Source organism: Ramularia collo-cygni (assembly GCF_900074925.1).
Source record: "Ramularia collo-cygni strain URUG2 genome assembly, contig: RCC_scaffold03, whole genome shotgun sequence".
Lineage (NCBI taxonomy): Eukaryota > Fungi > Ascomycota > Dothideomycetes > Mycosphaerellales > Mycosphaerellaceae > Ramularia > Ramularia collo-cygni.
The window spans coordinates 1,538,587-1,559,367 of NW_019716257.1; the positions used below are offsets into that span (position 1 = coordinate 1,538,587).

At 53.4% G+C, this 20,781-nt stretch overlaps 10 protein-coding genes; 3 read left to right on the forward strand and 7 right to left on the reverse strand.

Moving 5' to 3' along the window:
- Positions 1-43: 43 nt before the first annotated feature.
- RCC_02956 (uncharacterized protein) lies at positions 44-1,982 on the reverse strand (the record flags this gene model as incomplete). XM_023768249.1 has 4 exons in its annotated part: positions 44-488; positions 545-716; positions 770-952; positions 1,184-1,982. 4 exons carry the CDS (start codon positions 1,980-1,982, stop codon positions 44-46), a joined length of 1,599 nt encoding a protein of 532 aa, XP_023624017.1.
- Positions 1,983-2,480: 498 nt separating this feature from the next.
- Positions 2,481-4,229, reverse strand: RCC_02957 (uncharacterized protein; the record flags this gene model as incomplete). XM_023768250.1 has 5 exons in its annotated part: positions 2,481-3,113; positions 3,163-3,392; positions 3,454-3,711; positions 3,766-3,838; positions 3,888-4,229. The coding sequence occupies 5 exons, from the start codon at positions 4,227-4,229 to the stop codon at positions 2,481-2,483; spliced, it is 1,536 nt and encodes a 511-aa protein (XP_023624018.1).
- A 640-nt stretch (positions 4,230-4,869) lies between these two features.
- RCC_02958 (related to RRP46 protein, involved in rRNA processing) lies at positions 4,870-5,589 on the reverse strand (the record flags this gene model as incomplete). Its single annotated transcript, XM_023768251.1, has 1 exon — positions 4,870-5,589. One exon carries the CDS (start codon positions 5,587-5,589, stop codon positions 4,870-4,872), a length of 720 nt encoding a protein of 239 aa, XP_023624019.1.
- A 783-nt stretch (positions 5,590-6,372) lies between these two features.
- Positions 6,373-6,912, reverse strand: RCC_02959 (uncharacterized protein; the record flags this gene model as incomplete). The annotated part of the gene is made up of 1 exon (XM_023768252.1): positions 6,373-6,912. One exon carries the CDS (start codon positions 6,910-6,912, stop codon positions 6,373-6,375), a length of 540 nt encoding a protein of 179 aa, XP_023624020.1.
- Positions 6,913-8,262: 1,350 nt separating this feature from the next.
- RCC_02960 (uncharacterized protein) lies at positions 8,263-9,082 on the reverse strand (the record flags this gene model as incomplete). XM_023768253.1 has 4 exons in its annotated part: positions 8,263-8,657; positions 8,712-8,804; positions 8,859-9,000; positions 9,056-9,082. The coding sequence occupies 4 exons, from the start codon at positions 9,080-9,082 to the stop codon at positions 8,263-8,265; spliced, it is 657 nt and encodes a 218-aa protein (XP_023624021.1).
- Positions 9,083-10,500: 1,418 nt separating this feature from the next.
- Positions 10,501-11,526, forward strand: RCC_02961 (probable 60S ribosomal protein L5; the record flags this gene model as incomplete). XM_023768254.1 has 3 exons in its annotated part: positions 10,501-10,509; positions 10,564-10,605; positions 10,747-11,526. 3 exons carry the CDS (start codon positions 10,501-10,503, stop codon positions 11,524-11,526), a joined length of 831 nt encoding a protein of 276 aa, XP_023624022.1.
- Positions 11,527-11,808: 282 nt separating this feature from the next.
- Positions 11,809-15,644, reverse strand: RCC_02962 (related to GIP3 Glc7-interacting protein whose overexpression relocalizes Glc7p from the nucleus; the record flags this gene model as incomplete). XM_023768255.1 has 3 exons in its annotated part: positions 11,809-12,954; positions 13,007-15,483; positions 15,596-15,644. The coding sequence occupies 3 exons, from the start codon at positions 15,642-15,644 to the stop codon at positions 11,809-11,811; spliced, it is 3,672 nt and encodes a 1,223-aa protein (XP_023624023.1).
- Positions 15,645-15,976: 332 nt separating this feature from the next.
- Positions 15,977-16,372, forward strand: RCC_02963 (uncharacterized protein; the record flags this gene model as incomplete). Its single annotated transcript, XM_023768256.1, has 1 exon — positions 15,977-16,372. One exon carries the CDS (start codon positions 15,977-15,979, stop codon positions 16,370-16,372), a length of 396 nt encoding a protein of 131 aa, XP_023624024.1.
- A 1,680-nt stretch (positions 16,373-18,052) lies between these two features.
- Positions 18,053-18,739, forward strand: RCC_02964 (uncharacterized protein; the record flags this gene model as incomplete). The annotated part of the gene is made up of 1 exon (XM_023768257.1): positions 18,053-18,739. One exon carries the CDS (start codon positions 18,053-18,055, stop codon positions 18,737-18,739), a length of 687 nt encoding a protein of 228 aa, XP_023624025.1.
- Positions 18,740-18,936: 197 nt separating this feature from the next.
- Positions 18,937-20,390, reverse strand: RCC_02965 (related to general amino acid permease; the record flags this gene model as incomplete). XM_023768258.1 has 2 exons in its annotated part: positions 18,937-20,234; positions 20,288-20,390. 2 exons carry the CDS (start codon positions 20,388-20,390, stop codon positions 18,937-18,939), a joined length of 1,401 nt encoding a protein of 466 aa, XP_023624026.1.
- Positions 20,391-20,781: the final 391 nt, after the last annotated feature.

A 20,781-nucleotide genomic window follows, 5' to 3' on the forward strand; every position in this document is an offset into this window, starting at 1 on the left:
GTGAAGAAGCTGAAAGTTAGGGCTGATGTTCACTTCCCATCATTCATCTTCGTTTCTGCTGTGAATTCAAGACCCTCGCCAATMCCCTGAGCGAGTTCATCTGGTCGAGATCATTCCCACTGGCTGCGCGTTGCTTTTCTCGCTCCTCAAGTGCATGCGCTGCGTCTGTCAGCGACTTCTCAGCAGCACGCTCAGCAGTCTCGCGGGTCGTGCTCAAGGCGTGCACGCCGTGAGCGAACATATCGACCGCAAACTCGAGATCGTCTGAGATTATCCGCAGCCTCTGTTGAATCCTCTGTGGGTCGGTCTCGGAATTGTTGGCCGTTGGATCTAGTCCTTCGAATATGGCCCTTTGCCGGCTACTTAGAAGCTCGGGCTGAAGAGGAGAAATGTCGCCAGCTTCGGGTAGCTTTTGKGTGCCGTCTGATATTGACATTGAGGACGTTGATTGTACGACTTCGTCCCACTCGGCTCGTTGCGTCTTGAGTCTGTTCAAACTCCATTAGCCATGTGCTGCAAACTTCAACCGTGGCATAGTAGCTACCTTTCGAGTTCTCTCTCTAATTCTTTGGCCTTGATTGCATTCGCAATATTCCTTGGATTGGCTTTCTTCCGTATGGGAATTCGAGGCGCGGTGATCTCATCCCTCGAAAACCAGTCGCTCAGTGTGCCGTTTGATACCAACTCTAGAGACAATTCTTCTTGTATAACACGAGCTATTGGGCTGTCAGTGGCTGAAAGCCCCCCTTCATTCATCGAACTGACTCACCTGCTTGTAACGCCTGAAACTCCAAGCTTGCGGCCGGTGAACTTGTCTTCGGGGCATCTGGTTTGGCAGGCAGACATCTTGTCCCGCACCAACCGAGCAAGCAGCGCATTCGGCGCGGCTCTGTAAGATCTGCAGAAATATGCTTGAAGAATTCTGGTGCAGGAACTTCTGAGTGAGGCAACGCTAGATTGGAGACGGATTGATCAGCAAAAACTTCCTTCGAAAACAGTCGAACATGGCCATCCGCAAAGTCGTGCCTTGGCGAGCCATTTTCGACCAAGGTCGAATGGATCCTGCCATGCTCCGTCGAATCCGTCGACTGCGCCGCAATTGCATACATCGAGATATCAGACGCCTCTGAGTGCGAGGGCATCACGTTAGAGATCACTTTGGGGTAGGAATTGATGAACTCACCATGCCCTCGGCCTTCATCAATCACGCTGCTCGCCCTTTTCCCTCTCATGCCAGCACTGCTGCGCCTATGGCTATCTTTGCTGGCCTTTCTCATCTCTCTATTTCGTCGAATGACCGGAGTGTCAGCGAACGCGAGCGAGATGGTCATTATTTTTCCATCGTCTGCTTGCTCCTCGGCACGCTGCGCCCGCGTCTTTTCCACATTCAACGGGACAACTCGTGCGGGGCTTGGTGACCGGTCCACGTTTGCGTGCGACTGCGCATGAGCTGACCGTTGTGGTGAGGCGTAGTTCTCGGGATCCTTTTCGGTTGATAGACGCTTACTACGGCGTACTGTGTTGCCCGAGACCTCACGCTCTGGGCTCTCCGGCAACCTCTTCCTTGTCTTCCTCGATCCGGGTTTTGGGGCCGGCATTGGCTCCAGCACTGGTGGATGGGCCAATGCATTGCTCGGAGCTGTGATAGGAGCAGGCGCAGCAGCCGCCACTGGTGGCTCATCAATCGAGTTCCGGACTGTGGGTTGCTTGGAATCCTTATTCTTCCTTTTCTTGGAAAACGCGAAATCGTCGACTTCTTCTTCGTAGAGTGATTTCTTCTTCCTGCCTGCCACTTTGCTCTCCCCATCCTGCTGCTTTGCCGTCACTGCATTCGCCGTTTTGCCGTTGGACTTGATCTTCTTCGTAGCTGGTTCATTCTCCCCGTCCCCTTCTTGCGACAGGCGCGCACTACGCCGCTTCTGCGCACCGCCTCCGTTCATGCCAACTTGTTCCAGCGATAAGCGTGTCAGCACAATTGACATGCTTTTTGAGTCGATGTCGCGCGGGTGATTCGCAGTCGTGTTCGCGTCGTCAGTGGAAGGCGCGAGGCAATGTCGCGTACTTCCAAGTGCGATCGGCACGAGATTGTCGCATACATGCGGTATTCTCACAGCGGGAAGTTTTGTCGCGCGATCGCGTGATCCGAGGGTGTATCGCGTAGAAGTAGTAATGGGTGCGGTGGAGTGGGGCGTTGGCGCGTTGCTGTGAAGGCTTTGTTGTTTATGCCGGCACCTTAGCTTCGAAAGACGCAGGAAGCCGAGCCGATCGTGAACACATACATCCGTCATGTCCCACTCGCAAGACTTATACATCCTACACACGTATCGATCGTTCATTCTACCGCGATCCTTGGTAACATTCTCGCGAAGCACAGTACACAATCACAACAGCAAAGCACTCAGGTCGACTTCTTTACATTCAGCCAGGCTCGTCTAAGGAGTAAAGGCATACACACAGCAAACTGCCATCACGACACATCCTCAGCTGCGGATTCCAAAGACACAGATCCTCCCCCCTGCCTTGCTCTCGTCTCCAGTCCACCCAAATAGCACCGTGATTCTGCTGAAAAGTAGTCGATCGGAGAGGTATTTGACTTCATCGTAGCCGAGCCTCAGAATGTCCTCTGGCCCTCGACCCAGCAGATCCCGCCACGCATCGTCGGAGAAGAGCAGCTTTCCGGTGGCAATGACCGCCGTCTCATCAATGACTTGACCGACAATGCGAGGACTCAATCGTAGCGGGATTTCCTTGTCACAACCTTTGCATTTCGCTTGCGTGGCATTGGCATATATCGGGATGCTGCAGCATTCCCCTGACAGCAACATGTTGCGTCTGTAGCAGTCCAGTAGTCTAAACTCCAAGATCAGTAGACTGAGGTACCCTTGAAAAGTTTCGCCCGGGGCACATCGTGCAAACTCGTCCAGCTCCGCAATGGTAAACAGGCAGCGTACTGGGCCTGTTTTCGCCMGGTGTGGGTCAAACACGTCGGCTGGGAAGGGAGGATTGATGGCCTCTCTGACGGTTTGTCTTCTAGACCAGCTTCGAAGCCAGTCTGCGTCGGGGATGTGGGGATCAAGGTCAACAACGGTTGCGGCGGTCATGTTGAGATACGTCTTCACTAATCAGCGCCATATCCGTCACCGCATCAAGTTCAAACTTTACCGTTCGTCCTATCTTCCAGCCTGGCGCTTGGATGAGGAGCACCGTTTCTCCAGCCCGCCAGCTTTGCCGTGCAGGCCACCCTTCTGTTTCTGCACGGCCGGCGTCTTTTGCAACACTGAATCCGCACGGGGAAAAAGCTGCGGTGCCCCAAAGGCCGAGCGTGGCTTCTGCCGTGTCATCGTGAACCTGGACGTTGATACTCTCTGTTACCGACTCGTCTTTCCGAGTGACTGCACAGTAGTGTCAGCGAGTGCCAGACAGGACAAGCCGACATGGAGCGAAGTGGCGTACTCTTCTTTTTCGATCCAATTGATTTGACGACAACCAGAATCTTCGCATCGGTAACATCATACCCGCCATCGATGAAGTTCTGGAGAGTCATGAGTCCGTCCAAGGGGACGCCTTCAGTGTAGCCCAATGGTGTTCGATACCGACCGTCGTCGCTATTCTCGTGAATCATGATGTGGCAGTTCCGGTCACGCTCTGGAAACATGGAAGCGAACAGCGGTGCGCTCGCACTCGACAATGCATCACTCTCCCCATTGCTGACTGGAAGAAAGCTCAGCTACCGCATGTCAATTGGGATTTTTGGATGATACCTACTATGGTTGGTCCATATAGAGACGGCATTGCCAAGGTGAATCCGAGGAACTTGACTTGCGTACCAGAGACGGACCTTTAGATGTTAGCAACACGTCGAAGCTGTGCAGAGCAGAGCATTGTACCGTGATTGCGCTGCGACTATCCTTGACGCACAGCTTGATGCAGCCTTTCGCAGAGCGAGGCGTCTTCGGCGTGTTCGCGGAGTCGTAGATGTTTGCGACTCTACCCATGAAGCTTACGGCACGAGGTCCGGCATAGAGGTCACTGATTTCGCAGTCCACGTAGTCCTCGGCAGGCTGCCATGCTTCGGCAGGCCGAGGACGAAGTGCTTCGTACACTTCTTCTACCGTGAAACCATCGCCAAGGGGTGCTGTTGTGGTTGGTGTCGGGCTGGGCTTCACTGGCGAAGCTATCGGGGTGAGATAGGCTTGTATGGACGCGTTGGTCCTGCCGGAGCCGACCATGTTCGAAATCGGCCGGCGAGAGATTGGAGAAAATGCTTGTCGTGGCAAGAGAATCCAGTGGAGGTAATGAAGAGAGAATCTGGAGATTGGGGTGTAGGAATGGGAAGGAGGAACATGAAGGGTCACGGTCGCGCCTTCCAGTTTTATTTCCGTACCTGCCAACTAATCAATGCCCCATTGACATCAAAATGGGACAATCGGTCTTTGGCGATGACTCCGATCTTGACGACGGCGTACATTCAGCTTGATGATSAAGCAGGTAATATGCGCGCCAGATGTTGGAGACAGAGGGATCTACTTTCGGCATGATCGGGTGCCTTTGCAGAGACGCTATGATCAAGAGCTTGATCCATACATCTCCCTGCTCCTCGTCTTAAACGTTCCTTCCRGCATCCATTCGGCTTCACCTTGTGGCACCTACTATGCTTCCCGTACTAAGGTAGCTGCGGCACGAACGTGGGGCAAGAGCCATCATGGCGGTCTCTGCAACCCAAGCGAAAGCCCGTTGCGGCTGCTGCTTCCTCTTTCAGCCGATCCTGTGCCGTAGAGCAGATTGGCTCGACCTTGGGGACTCCATGCGATGGTACCTTATGCACATCCGCATCACTGTATAAACCCTTGTGCGGGGTCTGAACCATTCTCATGTCGACTCCCGCCACGCATCTGCAAGCCTTGCCTCTTGCTCCAATTTCTGCCGCAGCCATGTTACTTCCTCCACATCCGCATTAGACATTGCTTCGTCGCCCGTCCGTGAAATGGCCGCAGCACAGGCTTGTTTCGTGGTCTCAAAGACTGTTCCCCATATGCCCGTGGTGAACTCGCCCGATGACTCATCCAATATCTGGGCACCATGGTGATCAAACGCCATCGCGTGAATGCTCTTGCTTCCGATGATCTGCTCTTCTTGAGGGCTCAAGACGACGGTGCCATCTTCTGCAACAACAGCGAGAAACGTACTGATGGTGGATGCCAGTGGAAGAGCACCATCAACGAGAGCGCTGAATGCGGCATTGAGGAGAGTCGGTAGCATGGCAATGTCGGAAGTCGTTCTTTGAAACTTCACCGCCGGCTCTTTGGTGATCTGAAGCGTAACTTGAATGAGCGTCCGGGGGTGCATGTGTACAAGTAGAATGCTTTTCAGCGCAGACTGCAACACGTTTTCCAACCAGCGCTCTCTTGGTCCTCCCACTCCCGAGGCCGGCCGCAGGTTCACTTCGATGGCTGCTTCTTCTGGAAGCTCGTCTCGACGTTGCACTTCCACAGGGCCATTGACGCCGGCAAGTACAGTGTAGAGTTCGCTCGAGAATGCCGTTGAGCCATCTGCACGGGTAAGAGGGTGCTGGATGATTTGCGGACCCATCGCAGGGATATTTGTCGTGTGTCGTGGAACCAAAAGTTGGTTGAAAAAGCGCAGCGGTTGTAAAGGCATCATCTCACGTAATCATTATTCTAATCCCGGCCCCTAGGGCTAGGTATTTACACTGGAGTTACCCTTCTGCTTCAATCTTTTAGCCATACATGACTTCAATGATCAAAGCGATGCAATGTGATCGTATCTGGAACGTGTCTGGAGCAGTGAGCGACCACTTTTCTACCGCCTYGCTCAGCACTACCTTATGCATGATCGTTGGCGGATCTCGCGGCAGAAACAACACCACACCACACGCCAAATATAGAGCCATGGAATTCACTGAGGACGAACGAAGGAAGTGCTACCATTCCACAAGCAGTCATACCGTTCTGGTGCCAAGCTGGGTGCTTCGCTAATTTTGTCAGAACAGACCAAGCCTTACAGCAGCTATAAGAGTGATGAATAAATAGGTAGGGTTTCGGATGCAAGTTCAAATTGTTAGAATGGAATTCCCTAAACTAACATGTGGCGACTTTCACTGGCCTGCTTGGGTCTAAAGAATCCTGACAAGGAATGCCTCATGCCTTGCGGTCATCTGTCCTTCCATCGCAGAGTCAAGCAAGCTGCTGTGATATGCAGTCCTCCGGCTCTAGTCGCAGAGCAGTAGTCGGTCCCAACATTCGTGCCCAGGCCTCGCAGTCCTGACTTTCCACTCCATCTTTCATGCCATTTTGCGTAAGTCGTTAAAATCATGCTTCTTTACGGAACAGGCCATCGCATTCCGTACATAGGTCATGTGCCTCTCTTCGGACTCAAAGTTCGATGCCTTCTGGCTTCTTGCCGGATCAAGGTTTCCACGAGTTCCTCCGACGTTGTGGTGCTATTTGCCACGCTACGGGCACCTCCTACGAGGTAGCCTTCATCCCCTCCTAGCTCGAGCGGTGTCACTGGTCCGGGGCTCCCAAGAGGATGAAGACGAGGACTGATAGGCTTGGCAACTTGATCAGAGGAGGTAACGCGAGCGGAGAGGTTCTCTCTTTGATTGAAGTAGAGCTGCTTCTGCACGTCGTTGTACATTCGCTGATGGGACCTTGGAGACATTGGGGGCTGTGGTGAAGATGTCGATGATGCACCGTCCGGGGTGGACTGCGTGCTGTTGTGTGCTGAGGGGAAGTTGGCCGGATGGAAACGAGGTAGCGATGGCAGATGAAGGGTGTGTCCTTGGGGCCGGCGGTGATTGCTACCCGTCCAGGAATGCATGTTCCTTTGCGATGAAGGCTGAAGGTTCTCAAAGTTGGTGGCCTTACAAGATAGTGGAGATGCTGGACGCATTGCAGGCGAGGATCGTGGCGATGGCATAGCTCGAGAGGAAGAGACCAATCTGGAATTCGAGATGCAAGGACTGTTCCTGATGGAGTAACGATGGTCTGTCTTCAATGGGATGGACGCCGTGGCGGATCAAGCGGCCTGAGGATTTGTTTGTCAAAACGGTGAAAGAGTCGCGGTTCCACTAGATATGCAAATGTGGGTCTCTTGGCTCCGTCTTGGGCGGACGGTGCAGATGGATGGTGGATTCTTTCGGACGCCGACTGATACTTGGGAATACGAAAGTCCTAGCTGGAGTTGGATACTGTGGAGGCGATGCGATGATGGAGCGGAAGTGCGTGATCGATGATATTTCAAAGCGTCACGGCCGGACAATAATTAAATTTTGAAACCCTCGCGTGAGTGGGTCTGCTTTCGAGGTTCTAGGAACTTCTCTGATAACAATAATGGACAATCTCTGGCGCAACGAGGCTTTTCTGTCAAAACGGACAGACTGCAGCAGCTCGAGTGGGCGGGGAGAAGTGGGAGATTATAGCAACCACTGTACACTCATCTCCGAACTCAGCCGTTGCGGTATGCAGCCTCATGCGCCGTCCATCCTTTCATGTCACCATGCCGCGGCGCCATCCGTCGTCATGACGGAGCCCGGCCCAGCGCGATCCTCACTGGCTCGACCGAAGCTTCGATTTCGGAGGATCTTTCATCCCAGCCATGTACACGCCGCATGTGCCCTCAAGACCGAGGATCCTGCCCACCGCCCGATGTCAGCAGACCGATGCGCATCCCACGTTGCCTCCGACAACCACAACAATTGGCGTTCCCTGGCGGAGGAGGCGAATAACAGCCGCAAGACCCTACCTGGGCTCTCAGGGTGCAATTCCTCCTTGATCATCATGGCAAGGCGGGATGCGTTGCCAACCGACAGCTCACGTTTCACGCTGCGCAGCGGGCAATGCGGGGTTTGCAGAAGCGACCAAAATCAACAAATTTGCCACTTGATATTCAATGTACATTGTATTGTGTACTATTCTGGTAGATCCAGCAGACCGCGCTTGAACGCATAACTAATAAATCAAAGAGAGCAAGATCCCTTAACACCCCCTAACACCCCACGAAGCGCAACGTCACTGGGACGAATTTCCTGTTCCATGACCATCTTGGGAGATGGTCAGTCCTTGAAAGCGGTGAACCATAGTATCGTGGCGATCACATCGAACGTTCAGGTGGAGGCGTAGCGTGTAGCGTAGTGGACTCGTGGCTGTCAGACCAACTTGCAGCCATGCAACGCAACGACATGCTGGCTCATTGCGCGGTGCAGGCTCCGTGGAATGTCATGCCGGGATCGTGCAAGATTGCCTAATTCAAGACAGTTTCAAACCATTGCGGCTGCGAAACTGCAGTATTATCGCGCGGCGCAATAGACGAGGACGGCTTTGGCGTCGACTCTTCTGATACTGCAGATAGGGTCGAGGTGACAGAGTCATGGCGTCCAACATATCCCGCAGCTGCGGACTCGGCTTCAGAACTGTCGATGGACGACCAGTATCTCGAGGAGCGGTCGAAAGATTCCGGGAAAGACCTGCTTGAGTATGTGCTGTCTGTGGGCGATACTTCCGGGGCCGACGTTCGGCGTGCATTGGTTGGTTCCCAAGTCATCTCGCATGGCATAGACGGCGGAGCCTTATCGATCGTACGCGCAGCTGCATTTGCCATCTCCTGCTGCGAACGTCTGCGGCGAGGCCGCGAAGGCTCTGCATAGGCATCAGCTACGAATTCGACAAATTTGCCGCCGTTGGGGCACTCACTGGTGATGAGTTCATATGTGACTTGAGGCACCCAGTCTGCATCGAATAGTGCCCGTTTCTCTGCACGATCCATGTCCAGCTTCTGAATTGTGACTAGCGAGACAATCGTTAGCCCGCGAACGCAATGATGGCGTGGAGTGTACCTACACTCGGAACAAACTTCGTCGAATAGCTCCTCGGATAGCACAAGCCACTTCACGTTGCTGCCATGCAGTCTCTCCAAACGTTGATGTGGATAGCGCTTTGCAATGACATGGCATCTGCTTCGGATGGCAGCCTTGACGATGGCCTAAAAAATTAGCACAACGCCATCAAGCGTGTTGACTTCGGCTGGCTGAACGTACTTTGGGAGATGAGTCGGCGCGAGCCATATTGGACGATTTTAAAAGGTAAGACTGTGAAAGATGCCTCGGTGCGCAGTGAATGCCTGCATAGGATGGTGCGAATTTGTAGAAGAGGGTAACGAAGGACAATCCAAGGACGGCGACTCCATGGATATTGGTGCCGTACGAGCAGGTTGGGCATTGACGTGACAAGTTCACGGAATGTACAAACTTCTCATGAACCACACTAACCGTTGCTCAAGACCAATACCAACGGCCATCGTGAACCACTGTGAACCACTTCCTACCAATGGTCAGCAAGCAAAGTCGATACAAGATGGAGACGCGAAGTCATGATCTGCGCTCATTGCACGGCATGAACCAAACCGCTCTGCTGCGAACCACCAACGGGCGCGGATTCCGAAATGTTGAAGACGGATCAACGGCGGTCAACGAGTCACCGTATTTTGGCAAAATGGAGGAATTCTTTGAGACAACACCCGGACTGGTCAAGGGTAAATCGGACCCAACCAGTTGGCAAGTGTTTCAAGAATCAGATTGGAGAAATGTGAATCAGTCTGACGAGCTTGATCAATCGTGGAAAAGTCTACCGTGGTGCTACCGCCCCGGAGAGCTAGTGAGGCCATAGCGTATCAAACTGTCTTGGATGGAGAGGAGTTGCAGGATGACCCGGGCTGCTTTCCGACTTGCTGAAAGGGTGCCCGAGCCACGACCGCTTGATTTGGTCACAGAAGGGTTCTAGGGATGCTTTTCGAACGAAAATCGCAGGCTGGGGTAGAGCTGTTTCACAGCAGCTGAGGCCGGTCCCATTGAGAAGTAAAGTGCGCTGACGTGTACTGTGGAGTGCGGTGAGGTGCTGATGTGCAATGGGTGGGGGTGGTTGACACAACGGAGAGAGGTTGGCCAAATTCCAACGGTTGTATGCGCAGCGTGCGACGGATGCGTCTCGGAGCGATGGTAAGAGACGGAGCCCACGCAGAATATTGGAAAACCCCGTGATTCCGTCAGAATGTGAGAGCCTGAGCAAGAGGAGCGAAAGAGATGGCCGCGGACGCAGCAGGACGGGTGAGCTGGCGGAAACACCGCGAGTCTTCCGAGGCCTGTGTGAAAGCAGCTTCACTCCTGTGATCTCGCAGGAATGTCAGATGAAAGAGCGTGATGCTCCTTCCATTGTTGCTGCAAGGTGAGTTGTAAGGTAGTTGCACATGTCACCCATATGCATTAAAATCGCCTTTCTTCGCGAAGAAACTCTTGGCAACACCAACCTCAATTTCTGATCTTCAAACTTGACCACCACGTCCACACCATCACACATCTCGTGAGTGCACCCCTCCCCAACCGCGCTCGCCGCGATGAAGAGTCGCTGCAAGATGCTTCGGATTGGGGTCTGAAGCTTGCTGACTCTGGAATATGTAGTACTCGCATCAATCGAGTAACGGGTCACGATGCCTTTCGTAAGTCCTCTAGCACATCCCCGCCGCTGCCCAGCCCGCTGACAACCATCACAGACCAAGCTCGTCAAGAACAGCGCGTACTTCAGCCGCTACCAGGTGAAGTATGCCCGCCGCCGTGCCGGCAAGACCGACTACTATGCGCGCAAGCGTCTCATCTCCCAGGCCAAGGCAAGTCTCCAGTGAAGAAGGGCTGATATGAAAGGAACCCCCACCTCTAACAGCAACTCCCACTCGCAGAACAAGTACAACGCCCCGAAGTACCGCCTGGTCGTCCGATTCACCAACAAGGACATCATCTGCCAGATCGTTACCTCCGAGCTCACCGGCGACAAGGTCTTCTGCGCTGCCTACGCTCACGAGCTGAAGCGCTACGGTATCAACCACGGTCTCACCAACTGGGCCGCCGCATACTGCACCGGTCTTCTGCTTGCCCGCCGCACGCTCAGCAAGCTCAAGCTTGACGAGGCATTCGAGGGTGTGGAGGAGGCTGACGGCGAGTTCACCGTTACCGAGCCCACCGAAGTCGATGGCGAGACCCGCCGCCCATTCAAGGCGTACCTCGATGTTGGTCTTACGCGCACCAGCACCGGTGCCCGTGTCTTCGGCGCTATGAAGGGTGCATCCGACGGTGGTCTCTACATCCCTCACTCCGAGAAGCGTTTCCCCGGTTACGACATGGAGACCAAGGAGCTCGACGCCGAGACTCTCCGCAAGTACATCTTCGGCGGCCACGTTGCCGAGTACATGGAGACTCTCGCCGACGACGATGAGGAGCGCTACAAGTCCCAGTTCAGCGGCTACACCGACGACGAGATTGAGGCCGACGGTCTTGAGGAGCTCTACCAGGACGCGCACAAGCAGATCCGTGAGGACCCATTCAAGAAGGATGAGAACGCTGGCGAGAAGAAGAGCAAGGACTACTGGAAGGCAGAGTCGCTCAAGTTCAAGCAGAAGAAACTCACGCACGCTCAACGCCAAGAGAATGTGCAGAAGAAGATCCAGGCTCTTCTTGCTTGATTGGGGCATACTCTTCAGCTCGGCGTTGGTCGGTCCTTCACGGTCTCACAACCTCTATGATACTTATGGCGTGGAAAGCGCGGAGACGGCAAAAGCGGACAATGTAGTTTTGGAATGCGTGAATGACCAATGCTGTCCTCCCATTTCTCTATCACTTCCTCTCCACCTTGTGTGCACATTATGAATGGTGTGTTAGGTCGGGTGTCTCGTCTCACAAACATGGTCTCATTATTTCATATCAATATATACAAATGTTTAGTTTACACCCCCACGTTATATCCATCACTTGGCCGTCTCGGTATCGGTATCCTGCGAGAGGTTCATCCGAGCCTTGAGCTGCGAATCCTTGAACTGTTCCCAAGCCAGCGGGTCCTCCTCCTGCAGTGTCCGCAAATCGTTCAGATTGGCTCCTATCTGCCCAAGCGCGTGGTCCCAGCCATCGTGCTCGACCAGCGTCTTCAACTCAGGTCCACTGATGCCCTCAATCTTTTCCTTCAACGCCGCCATTCGTGCTTCCTCCTCCATCTTTGCCGAATGGGTGTCTTCGACGGCAGCAACTGGAGAATCGACTACCGACYGGCGCATCCGCTGACCCAGACGATGGAGATGTCCTTCCTCCATCGACAGGGCGCGAGATGCAAGCGAGACATCGCTGTTGTGGCGGGAGAAGGCAGGTCGTACGCCCTCATCAAATTCGTCTTCGTCGTCTGACCTGGCGCTTCGCGTGTTGGTTGAATGAAGAGCAGCCGGATGTTCTGCGCCCGAGGAGGCCAGGGAAGCTGGTACGGGGGATGAAGGAATCAATCTCGTTTCCGGGTATTCCTCCTCGAAACGTTGAATCATGCTTTGCAGCGTTTCGTCGAGGAAGTTGAGGCGACGATATGCCAGCTCGTCGCCCGCAGTGGCCACCTTGTGGAGAGCGGGTTGAAGTCGTGCACGAATCTTGCGTGCGGAATCCAGAAGATTCTTGCTCATCTTCTTTGCTTTGCCTCGCTGTTCTTCGTCCACCCCTGCAGACGATCCAGGTCTTTCCCGAGGTGTCCAGCTACCATTGGAAGCTGCGTGAGACATGCTGCCACGCCTCACATCGTCCGCCTTTTCACCAAGAACGTATTGGAGGGCCTTGACAACGCCGGTTCCGCCCACGATGTAGTCATCATCTGGAGCCGTGTCGTCGTTGTCTTGACTCTCCGTCTCGCCCTCAATGTGGCCAACAAGGTGCATCAGCACATCAGGGTACGCAATCTCCTTTAGGTGTTGCTCCCCGCCATGTGCAGCCGTGAGAGATGCCGCGGCGTCTGCAGTAGCGTTTGCTAAGGTGCCTCCAGTGACTTCTGCAAGGGCGAAATGTTCCATGTTCCTCAAAGAGTACGCCACGACCTGTTTTGCCAGAGCCTTGACGATTTCTGAATTGTCAGGGCTCGGAACCTGTACTTGTCAGTGTATATCTTTCCCAGCGCTACAGAATTTGTTCACTCACATCAATGTCTATGCAGATCAGTGTGTTGGAGACTCTGACAGCGGCCATGTAACTCGCGTACAGCGCACACGCTTCCTCCTGTGATTCCTCATCCTTGGCACTTGCGAGGGCGCTGAGCTGGGCATTTTCCAGGATGCTGATGTGGGCTAGCTGGGGTCCTTCGGACAGGACATCTGCGAGTGCAATGGCTTGCTTTGCACTCATGCCAACATCAGCGAGATGAATACGCTTGAGGCACCTCATCTGACCGATGTAGCGACGCAGTAACGAGATGGTTCCATTGTCCCTACCGCAGAGATCCGGGTTGTGACTTAGATCGATGAAGCGGAGGTTGGGCAACTTGACCAAAGCTGGGAACAACGGCTTCACAGATTCGGTGTCGAGATTGCAGCCCGCCAGGCTCAACCCCCACAAAGGCTCGTCGCCAGTTCTGCACTCCAGTGCGTCGGCTACCAGTCCAAGTTTGTTCTTGARATCGTTACCACCAATGTCCAGGGCGCCGCAGACTCCAGATCTCAGAAATAGCAAAGCAGATTCAAGCCCTTGGTCATCGAGTTGGTTGCCGGCGAACCCGAGTCTACTCACGCCGCACATGATGGCACCATCAACGATCTTGCGAATCTGCGGCGCCGTCATGCCACACTCCGACATGATCAGCTCTTCGAGATGGTTGCCACCTGATCGCTGGCTTAGGCATTTCAGGAACGTCTCCGCGGCGTCGGTCTCCTGGTTGGGTACCTTGGGACCATTTGTTGAGACCTTGGCTTGGTTGGAGTGTGCGCTTGGCGGTAGTGTGGCCGGGAATTGGATCATGGACAAATCAATGGCCTTGATGGACTTGCAAGCATAAAGGAATAAGCTAATGTGTTTCCAGCCAATGCGAGTTATTCGTGGGTTGTTCTTGAGGTGCAGTTTCTCTACAATCCCACTCCTTTCTGTACGAAGCCTGGGTTGGGCAGCCATTCTATGCCGAGGAGATGTGCTCCTTCGCTTGGTGGGCTCCGGTCTTTTGGCGGCGAGAAGTCCTGCGAGAATGCAGCGCAGTCCCTCGTCGCTAAGATCTGCATCTTCGAGCAACAATTTCTTGACTGGCACAACTGCCAGCCAATCTCCAAGAGTGACCATGTCCGCCAATTGCAATCGCGAGCCCGTCAAGTCGAGACAATGTACAACGCCAGGTTCCAGGGGAACGCAACAAGTCGGCGACATCAACTGCTCGGTAATTCGTTTAAGGATAGGTGTCTCCCGCAGTTGACAGCATCGTCGATAAATCCGGACCGGGTCTGTGGTAGGTCGATTCACGTCGACAGCACGGCTGGATGCGTGAGGTCTACCTGGCAGAAAAGATGACACAGTCTCTGGAGAAGAGGCATCCATATCCATGGAAAGCTCCACGGGTATCGATCCATTTTCTTCTGCCCGTCTTCGACGCTTTTCTTTGCGTTCCTTGCGTTCCTCTTCGGACCGCTTCTTCTTTTCCTTCTTCCTGTCAATACTGGGCGACGCATCGATGCTCCCAATAGGTGGACTGATGCTTTCGTCTCGTTCACGACTTCCTGAAGCGTCACCAGCGTTATGCTTCCCGTTGGGAATCGGCAAAGGTTCGGTCTTGCTGTTCAGGGCAGCCTCGTCCTGCGCATATTTCTCCTCATTTTGCACCTCGGGATGCTTTAGAGCTTCACCCTCTCCTCGTTCCTTCAATCTGACATCCCTCTTCTTCTGCTTGCGCTCTGGATCGTCGTCCTCATCGTCCCTATATCTTGGCCCGCCAGCAATCTCCACATCCACGCAAAAGGAGACTTTTCGCAGCCTCGCGGGGTCAAGTTCGGGTACCAAACATCTCGGTCTGTTGGGGTCAACGTTGAGCACCCTACGCTGACAAACGCCGCCTTTGCCGCTAACCCGTGGTGTGCTAGCAGTCTGTCCTGACGACAGTTTCCTCGTCAGGCTAGAGAAGAACGACGATCCTTTCRATGGAGATGCCGAAGGAAGTTCCTCCTCGTCTTCTCGAGACTGGCCCGGTCTGGGAGCAATGCTAGCTCCCGGTGCAGTGGGCGAGGGAAGGCTGTGGGGCGTCTGGGCTTCAGGTGTGGAGGAGAACTTGTTGGAGATGTTGGAGATCCACGAGCTTCGCCGGGGCATGCTCTTTCCGTCACCAGTAACCCTCTCCGAACTGACACGTGAGAGCAGGCCCGGCCGTCTGGACGAATGCTGTTGTCTCCCGGCGTTGACCGACGCGGGCGGGGTCGGTGGGGCGGGTTGAGCGGTGGCGGGATCTCGCGTCGCCGCAGAGAGGGAAGCGGGTGTCACTGAGCCGGGAAAGTGCGAGTGTCTGCTATTGCTATTGTTCGTGATGGGCGTCTGCGGACTTGCTGTTGATATGGGCGATGGTGGGGCAGCCTCGTTGGATCTTGACTTTGTGACATCGCGCGGCTGACTCGGACTTGAAGTCGAATTTGTCTTGCGATGCTCGTGCTCTGGATTGCTGTCAGTGTCGTTCTTCCGTGTTGTCCAGACATTCACWTGATCGCATGTTTTGTCGCATATGAGGTCATGCAGCTCCGTCGGGGGGGGGCTTTCCTTCCGTACCTTTCGGCTTGTGTATCCACGAGACATCGACGCCGTGCAAAGCCTCCATGGTGCCGGAAGTGATGAACGCGCTGTAGTTGTCACTGTCGAGCCGTAGTCGCCATGTTTGCAGCAATCCGCGGACAGCCGTGTGTGAATTGTCTGGGAGCGCTGCGAGGCTATGGCTATGGCCGAGGGTCGGGACTAACAAGCCAAGCTCATCCTCCTCCATACTTTATTTTTGTTATTGCCGTTTGGTTGGCCGGCTTGGCGGTAACAAGCTCTGTCTCAAACCATCATCATCATCATCGTCGTCGTCGAGCATCGAGCATCGAGGGAGGTATATAAGTTAGCTAGAAGTCAACTGTACCAAAGACTGGTCGCTTTCGGCGAGATATTATCATGGGCTGGACGCTGCCATTTTCATCCTTTCGGAAGATACCCAGCCCTTGTAACTTATTGGATCCATTGGATCAATCTCAATCCCCTGCTCCTCCCTGGTCGTTGCTAAACACCACCAAAGCCCATCCCCGAACGTCCCGGAGTCCCGACTCCAAGGCTGTGTTCACGATTCGTGATCTGCACACCGCTCGTGCCCTCCTGTCAAACGTTGCTCACCGCGACGTCTACACAGCCGGACGCAGCGAGGAACAGGCGTTGGTAGCAGAAATAGATGGGAGGCGCTCCCTCACCGTGCTTACTCAATCTGATCTGACCAAGCATTCCTTCGATCCAAGTCTTGATCGTTCCGGCCTCTCCGGTGGTGCGGTGCATCATCGAGCGAAAAGTCGATCGTAGAAGACGCAGGAGTACGCTTTCGATGGGCTGCAGACCCCATCACTCCCCTGACGCGTTGGAACTGGGAATGTATCTTCCTCTTCGTGTGACGGTGAGACTTGTGAGTGCCAGTCCTGGGACAAATATTCTTGGACTTCACCACTGTGTCTGGCCAGACCCGCAGGGTTGTATTTGGGTGCAAACAAATCAAACTATGCTCATCACACTGACACAGGCTTACGGAAGAGACCATCATGGATCGCGCATTGAGATGTTACTTTCGTCATTATCATTCGAGCCCATTCTGTTGTCGTGATCAGATTGGATATTGGATGTGCATCTTGGGTCCAACTTCCAAAACTCTTCAACGTCTTCAAGCCCACCTGTGTCAAGGCGAAGCTTGTGCCAGCGGTTCATCTCACGACTTGGAGTCGTTGATAGAGATTTGACGTTCATATGACCCACGGGACCAAATGGAAGTACAGGATGACATACCGTCGACCTTGGGTGACTTTGTGAGCAGCTCGGTATGGCATGGCGGAGTTCTCGTTTTAGTTTCCCACGAGTGGTAAGGATGCTCGCCGTCAGAACTGCCACACATACCGCCTTGCTACACCGTAGCCTCAACAGAATGCACAGTCCATCAGTTTTGTTCAATGGCTGACTGGTAAGAGGAGGGTAACCTTTGCGTGTCCTACCCCAACCCTAACCCTGCGATGATCGAGCTCCCTGGCAGTTTCCGTTATGCTTCGACTGTTTACAATCAGTTGAGTATTCTCATCAACTTTCCCCGCGAGAGTTCGAATGCCTCTCTGCTCATGTGGTTCTTGTTTGCGTTAACTTCTTGACGTTGTTGAGTGCTTCCAGGGTCTTCTTAGGCCAGGCTGTGTACAGCAGGGGGTGTCGTTCGATTGGGGCTAGCATTTTGCACAGACCAAGCCTGCGAGGACTCGGAGCTTCCATGCGGGAAGACCAGCTGCCTTGGAACTGTCTGCTCCATCGAGAATCGCTGTGTGGAGAGACTGGGAGATCAGCAGAGGTCGGTTAGAGTGAGAAGTGAGTGAACAGCTTGATGACTAAGCCGAGTCAGTGACGTCCCAGCTACCTACCTATGCAGCAAGCTACAGATGCACAGCTTCTCATATAGCAACTCGAGTGGACACGAACGCAATCTGTGACTTTCTATGGAAGCGTATAAAACCAAAGAGTGCAAGCCGCAATAGGACAACGACAACAACGCCGGAAGCGTGCGTGAGACAATCGGCTATCATCCGAGTCTCTCATCTGTATGAGGCAAGGGCGTCTGCCGTGAACACATCTCCATTGTACACATCAACCGGATACCCAATAGCGGCTAAGTCACACGGCATCAAAAGCTTTCCACAATCAGCTTCAACATCACCAAGTGTAATACATCTACTTACCACCCGGGCATCCATCTACCAACAATGTCTGACGTCATGAATACACCTGTCGTACTTACCTTATCCTGCGTGAAGTGCCATGCCATGCCAACACAACGATCGATCAAGTCTGACTAGATAGTTTTCTACCTTTCMCCAAACGTACCAGAATACAAAGTATTGACGAAACTGAAACCCGATGCCAAAGCCCAACCATATCAACACTATCCTCAACCTGCTTACCAAAAGGACGACGCCAACAACGACAGGAACACCATCCAAGATTCTTGCATCCGCAATGTCAGCCTCTTCGTACACCACAGTCCCATACAATCCCCCAACACGTCCCTGGCCATACTCACCTTCCGACTTCCTTCGACAGGACTCTTCCCCAGACAGCGGCTTCTACAGCAGTCCCCGCTTCGTAACTCACATCGATGCTCCCGCAATAGCATCTTTGCAAACTTACTATGCCTCCACTCTTCCCCAATCGGGTCGGATACTGGACTTTTGCAGTTCGTGGATCTCCCACTTTCCTCCCTCAACAATCACAGCCRTCGAAGCTGGCAGACTGGAAGTCATAGGAATGGGCATGAACGCCGCCGAGCTGGATCGCAACCCTCATCTCTCAGGTGGACGTATTCTGCGTGATTTGAATTCAGAGCCGGAGCTTGATGGAGTGATCGAAGGGCAGGTGGATGCGGCGACTTGTGTTGTTAGCATAGATTACTTGACGAAGCCTGTAGAAGTATTGCGAAGTTTGAGAGAGAAGATGAGGGATGGCGGCAGTGTGCATTTAGCTATCAGCAATCGATGCTTTCCGACGAAGGTTGTGAGGAGGTGGTTGATGCTCAGCGAGAAGGAGAGGTTAGAGATGGTTGGTGATTATTTGGTGTTCGCAGGGTGGAAAGAGGTGGAAATTGTGGAGGTCAGCGAGGGAAGAAGAAGCGATCCGCTGTGGGTTGTAAGGGGCGTAAAAAAATGAGATTGGGAGGGTCTTCAGGAAGTCAGCGGATGCTTTGAACAGCTTTTCCAACGATCGAATTGCTCTTTCACTGCCCGAGCCGCTGTCCTTCAATAGTTCCAACTAGAGGACACTGAAAAGTGGTATGTTGTCATGTTCGATTGTGTCGTAGCAACATCATCCCAGCGTTCATACCTTATACCTACGTAACCATTTGCTCAGCAAATCCAGAACCACACCTTCTCGACCCAATTCTTAGGTATCTGCTCTGGCCAGTACTCGGCATCCAGCGCCGCCTTACCGGTCCAAATATCCGCTTCAGATGCCTGGACAAACCTGGTGCGCTTGAATACCTTCCAGAAGAGGTAGAAAGCGAAATATATGGGAACCACAACGTAAGCGGTTACAAAGTCCCGGATGTTCCAGTTCGAGCCGCCATGAGGACCGGTATTCTTCGTGAAAACGGCAAAACCGTTAAAGCTAGTAATGATGGCAAAAAAGATGAGGGCACCCCAAGCACAGTACGGCTGGAACTTGCTTTTGAAGACCAGTGTGTTGCGATCTACACTTTGCGCGTCCAATGCAGCTTTGAAACGGATGTAGGCGATGCAGATGGACATCCAAGTGAAGAGGGAGCTGATGGTGGTGAGAGTTTGGAACCAATCGAAGACGGCAGCAGCCCCTGTCGAGACGGTCATGTAGGTAAGGAGAGAAATCGAGGCGGTGATCAGGACACACCAGATTGGAACTCCAGCTTTTGAGCACTTGAGGAGGAACTGAGGAGCCTGTCTATTCTGCGCAAGAGCGAAGAGGTATCGAGAGCCAGTGTACAAAAAAGCGTTACCAGACGAGGTGGCGGATGTCAGGATGACGGCGTTGATGATGGATGGGAGCACGGGAATTCCAGCTTGGACGATTGCAATTACCCAGGGGGAGGATTTGGTGCCGGAACCACCATTTAACAGAGCGTCAGAGTTGCCGGGCACAGTAACCCCAATAGCCAACGAACCGAGCACGTAGAAGAAGAGGATCCTCCAGAAAACCCTGCGAACGGCCTTGGGGAGATTCTTGCGCGGATTCTCAGCTTCTCCAGCTGCGACAGCGACCATTTCTACACCTCCGTATGAGAATGCAGCATTTGCGAGCGTTGCAAAGAACCCAGCAAATCGTGCCACATCAGTACCAGCCTTGCCAACGTTGGGGTAAGACTTCATGGCCGCATAGGGCTCTTTCCAGTACCTGAATCCAAGACGACCTTGGTCTGGGACACCGCCCTCCGCGATTATGAAAGCCAGCACTAGGAGACCAAGGATCGTAATGATCTTCACGCTTGCGAAGATGAACTCGGCCTCTCCGTAGATTGACACTGCGAAGATGTTCAAAGCGATGATGATAACGATGATGATCGATGTCCACACGGCTTGATTGATGGTATCGTTCCAGAAGCCAATGACGACAGCAGCGGCAGAGATCTCTGCACAGAGAGTCAGAGCTGAACTGATCCAATTGTTCCAGCCTGGAAGATGTCAGTGCTTGTAGTTCTTATATGCGTTCGTCGGGAGGACCCACCAACGGCAAAACCCATTGCTGGGTCGACATAGCGAGCACAGTATTGAGGGATAGCACCCGGCAACGGTAACCACGTAGCCATCTCTCCAAGGCAGTTCATCATAGCATAGATGAAGAGGCCCTACGGGTTGGTCAGTTTGCAATCGACGGTTGTCCAGGAGATCGAGAAGGGGCTAGGGGTCATTCTCGGTACAAGCTAGAAATCCGCTCGCCAGTGAAGCTTTAATCAGGGGAAACACCAAATCATGAGATAAGATCGAAGATGGTGATAGAGTCTCATAGTTTGAGTGCTATTGGGGAAAGCCCGCCAGATCTCAAGACTCACCACAATTGTGTAGCCGAGAAGTAACGATAGAGGACCGCCATTTGAAAGCGCTTTGCCTGCAACATATGAGTACAACTTTTCCCAATTTTGCTCGAGACTAGCGTGCCATCGTATTCAAATGTGATGAGCAGGTCCAGTCAGAGTTCGACTGCAGCCAACTCATCATTGA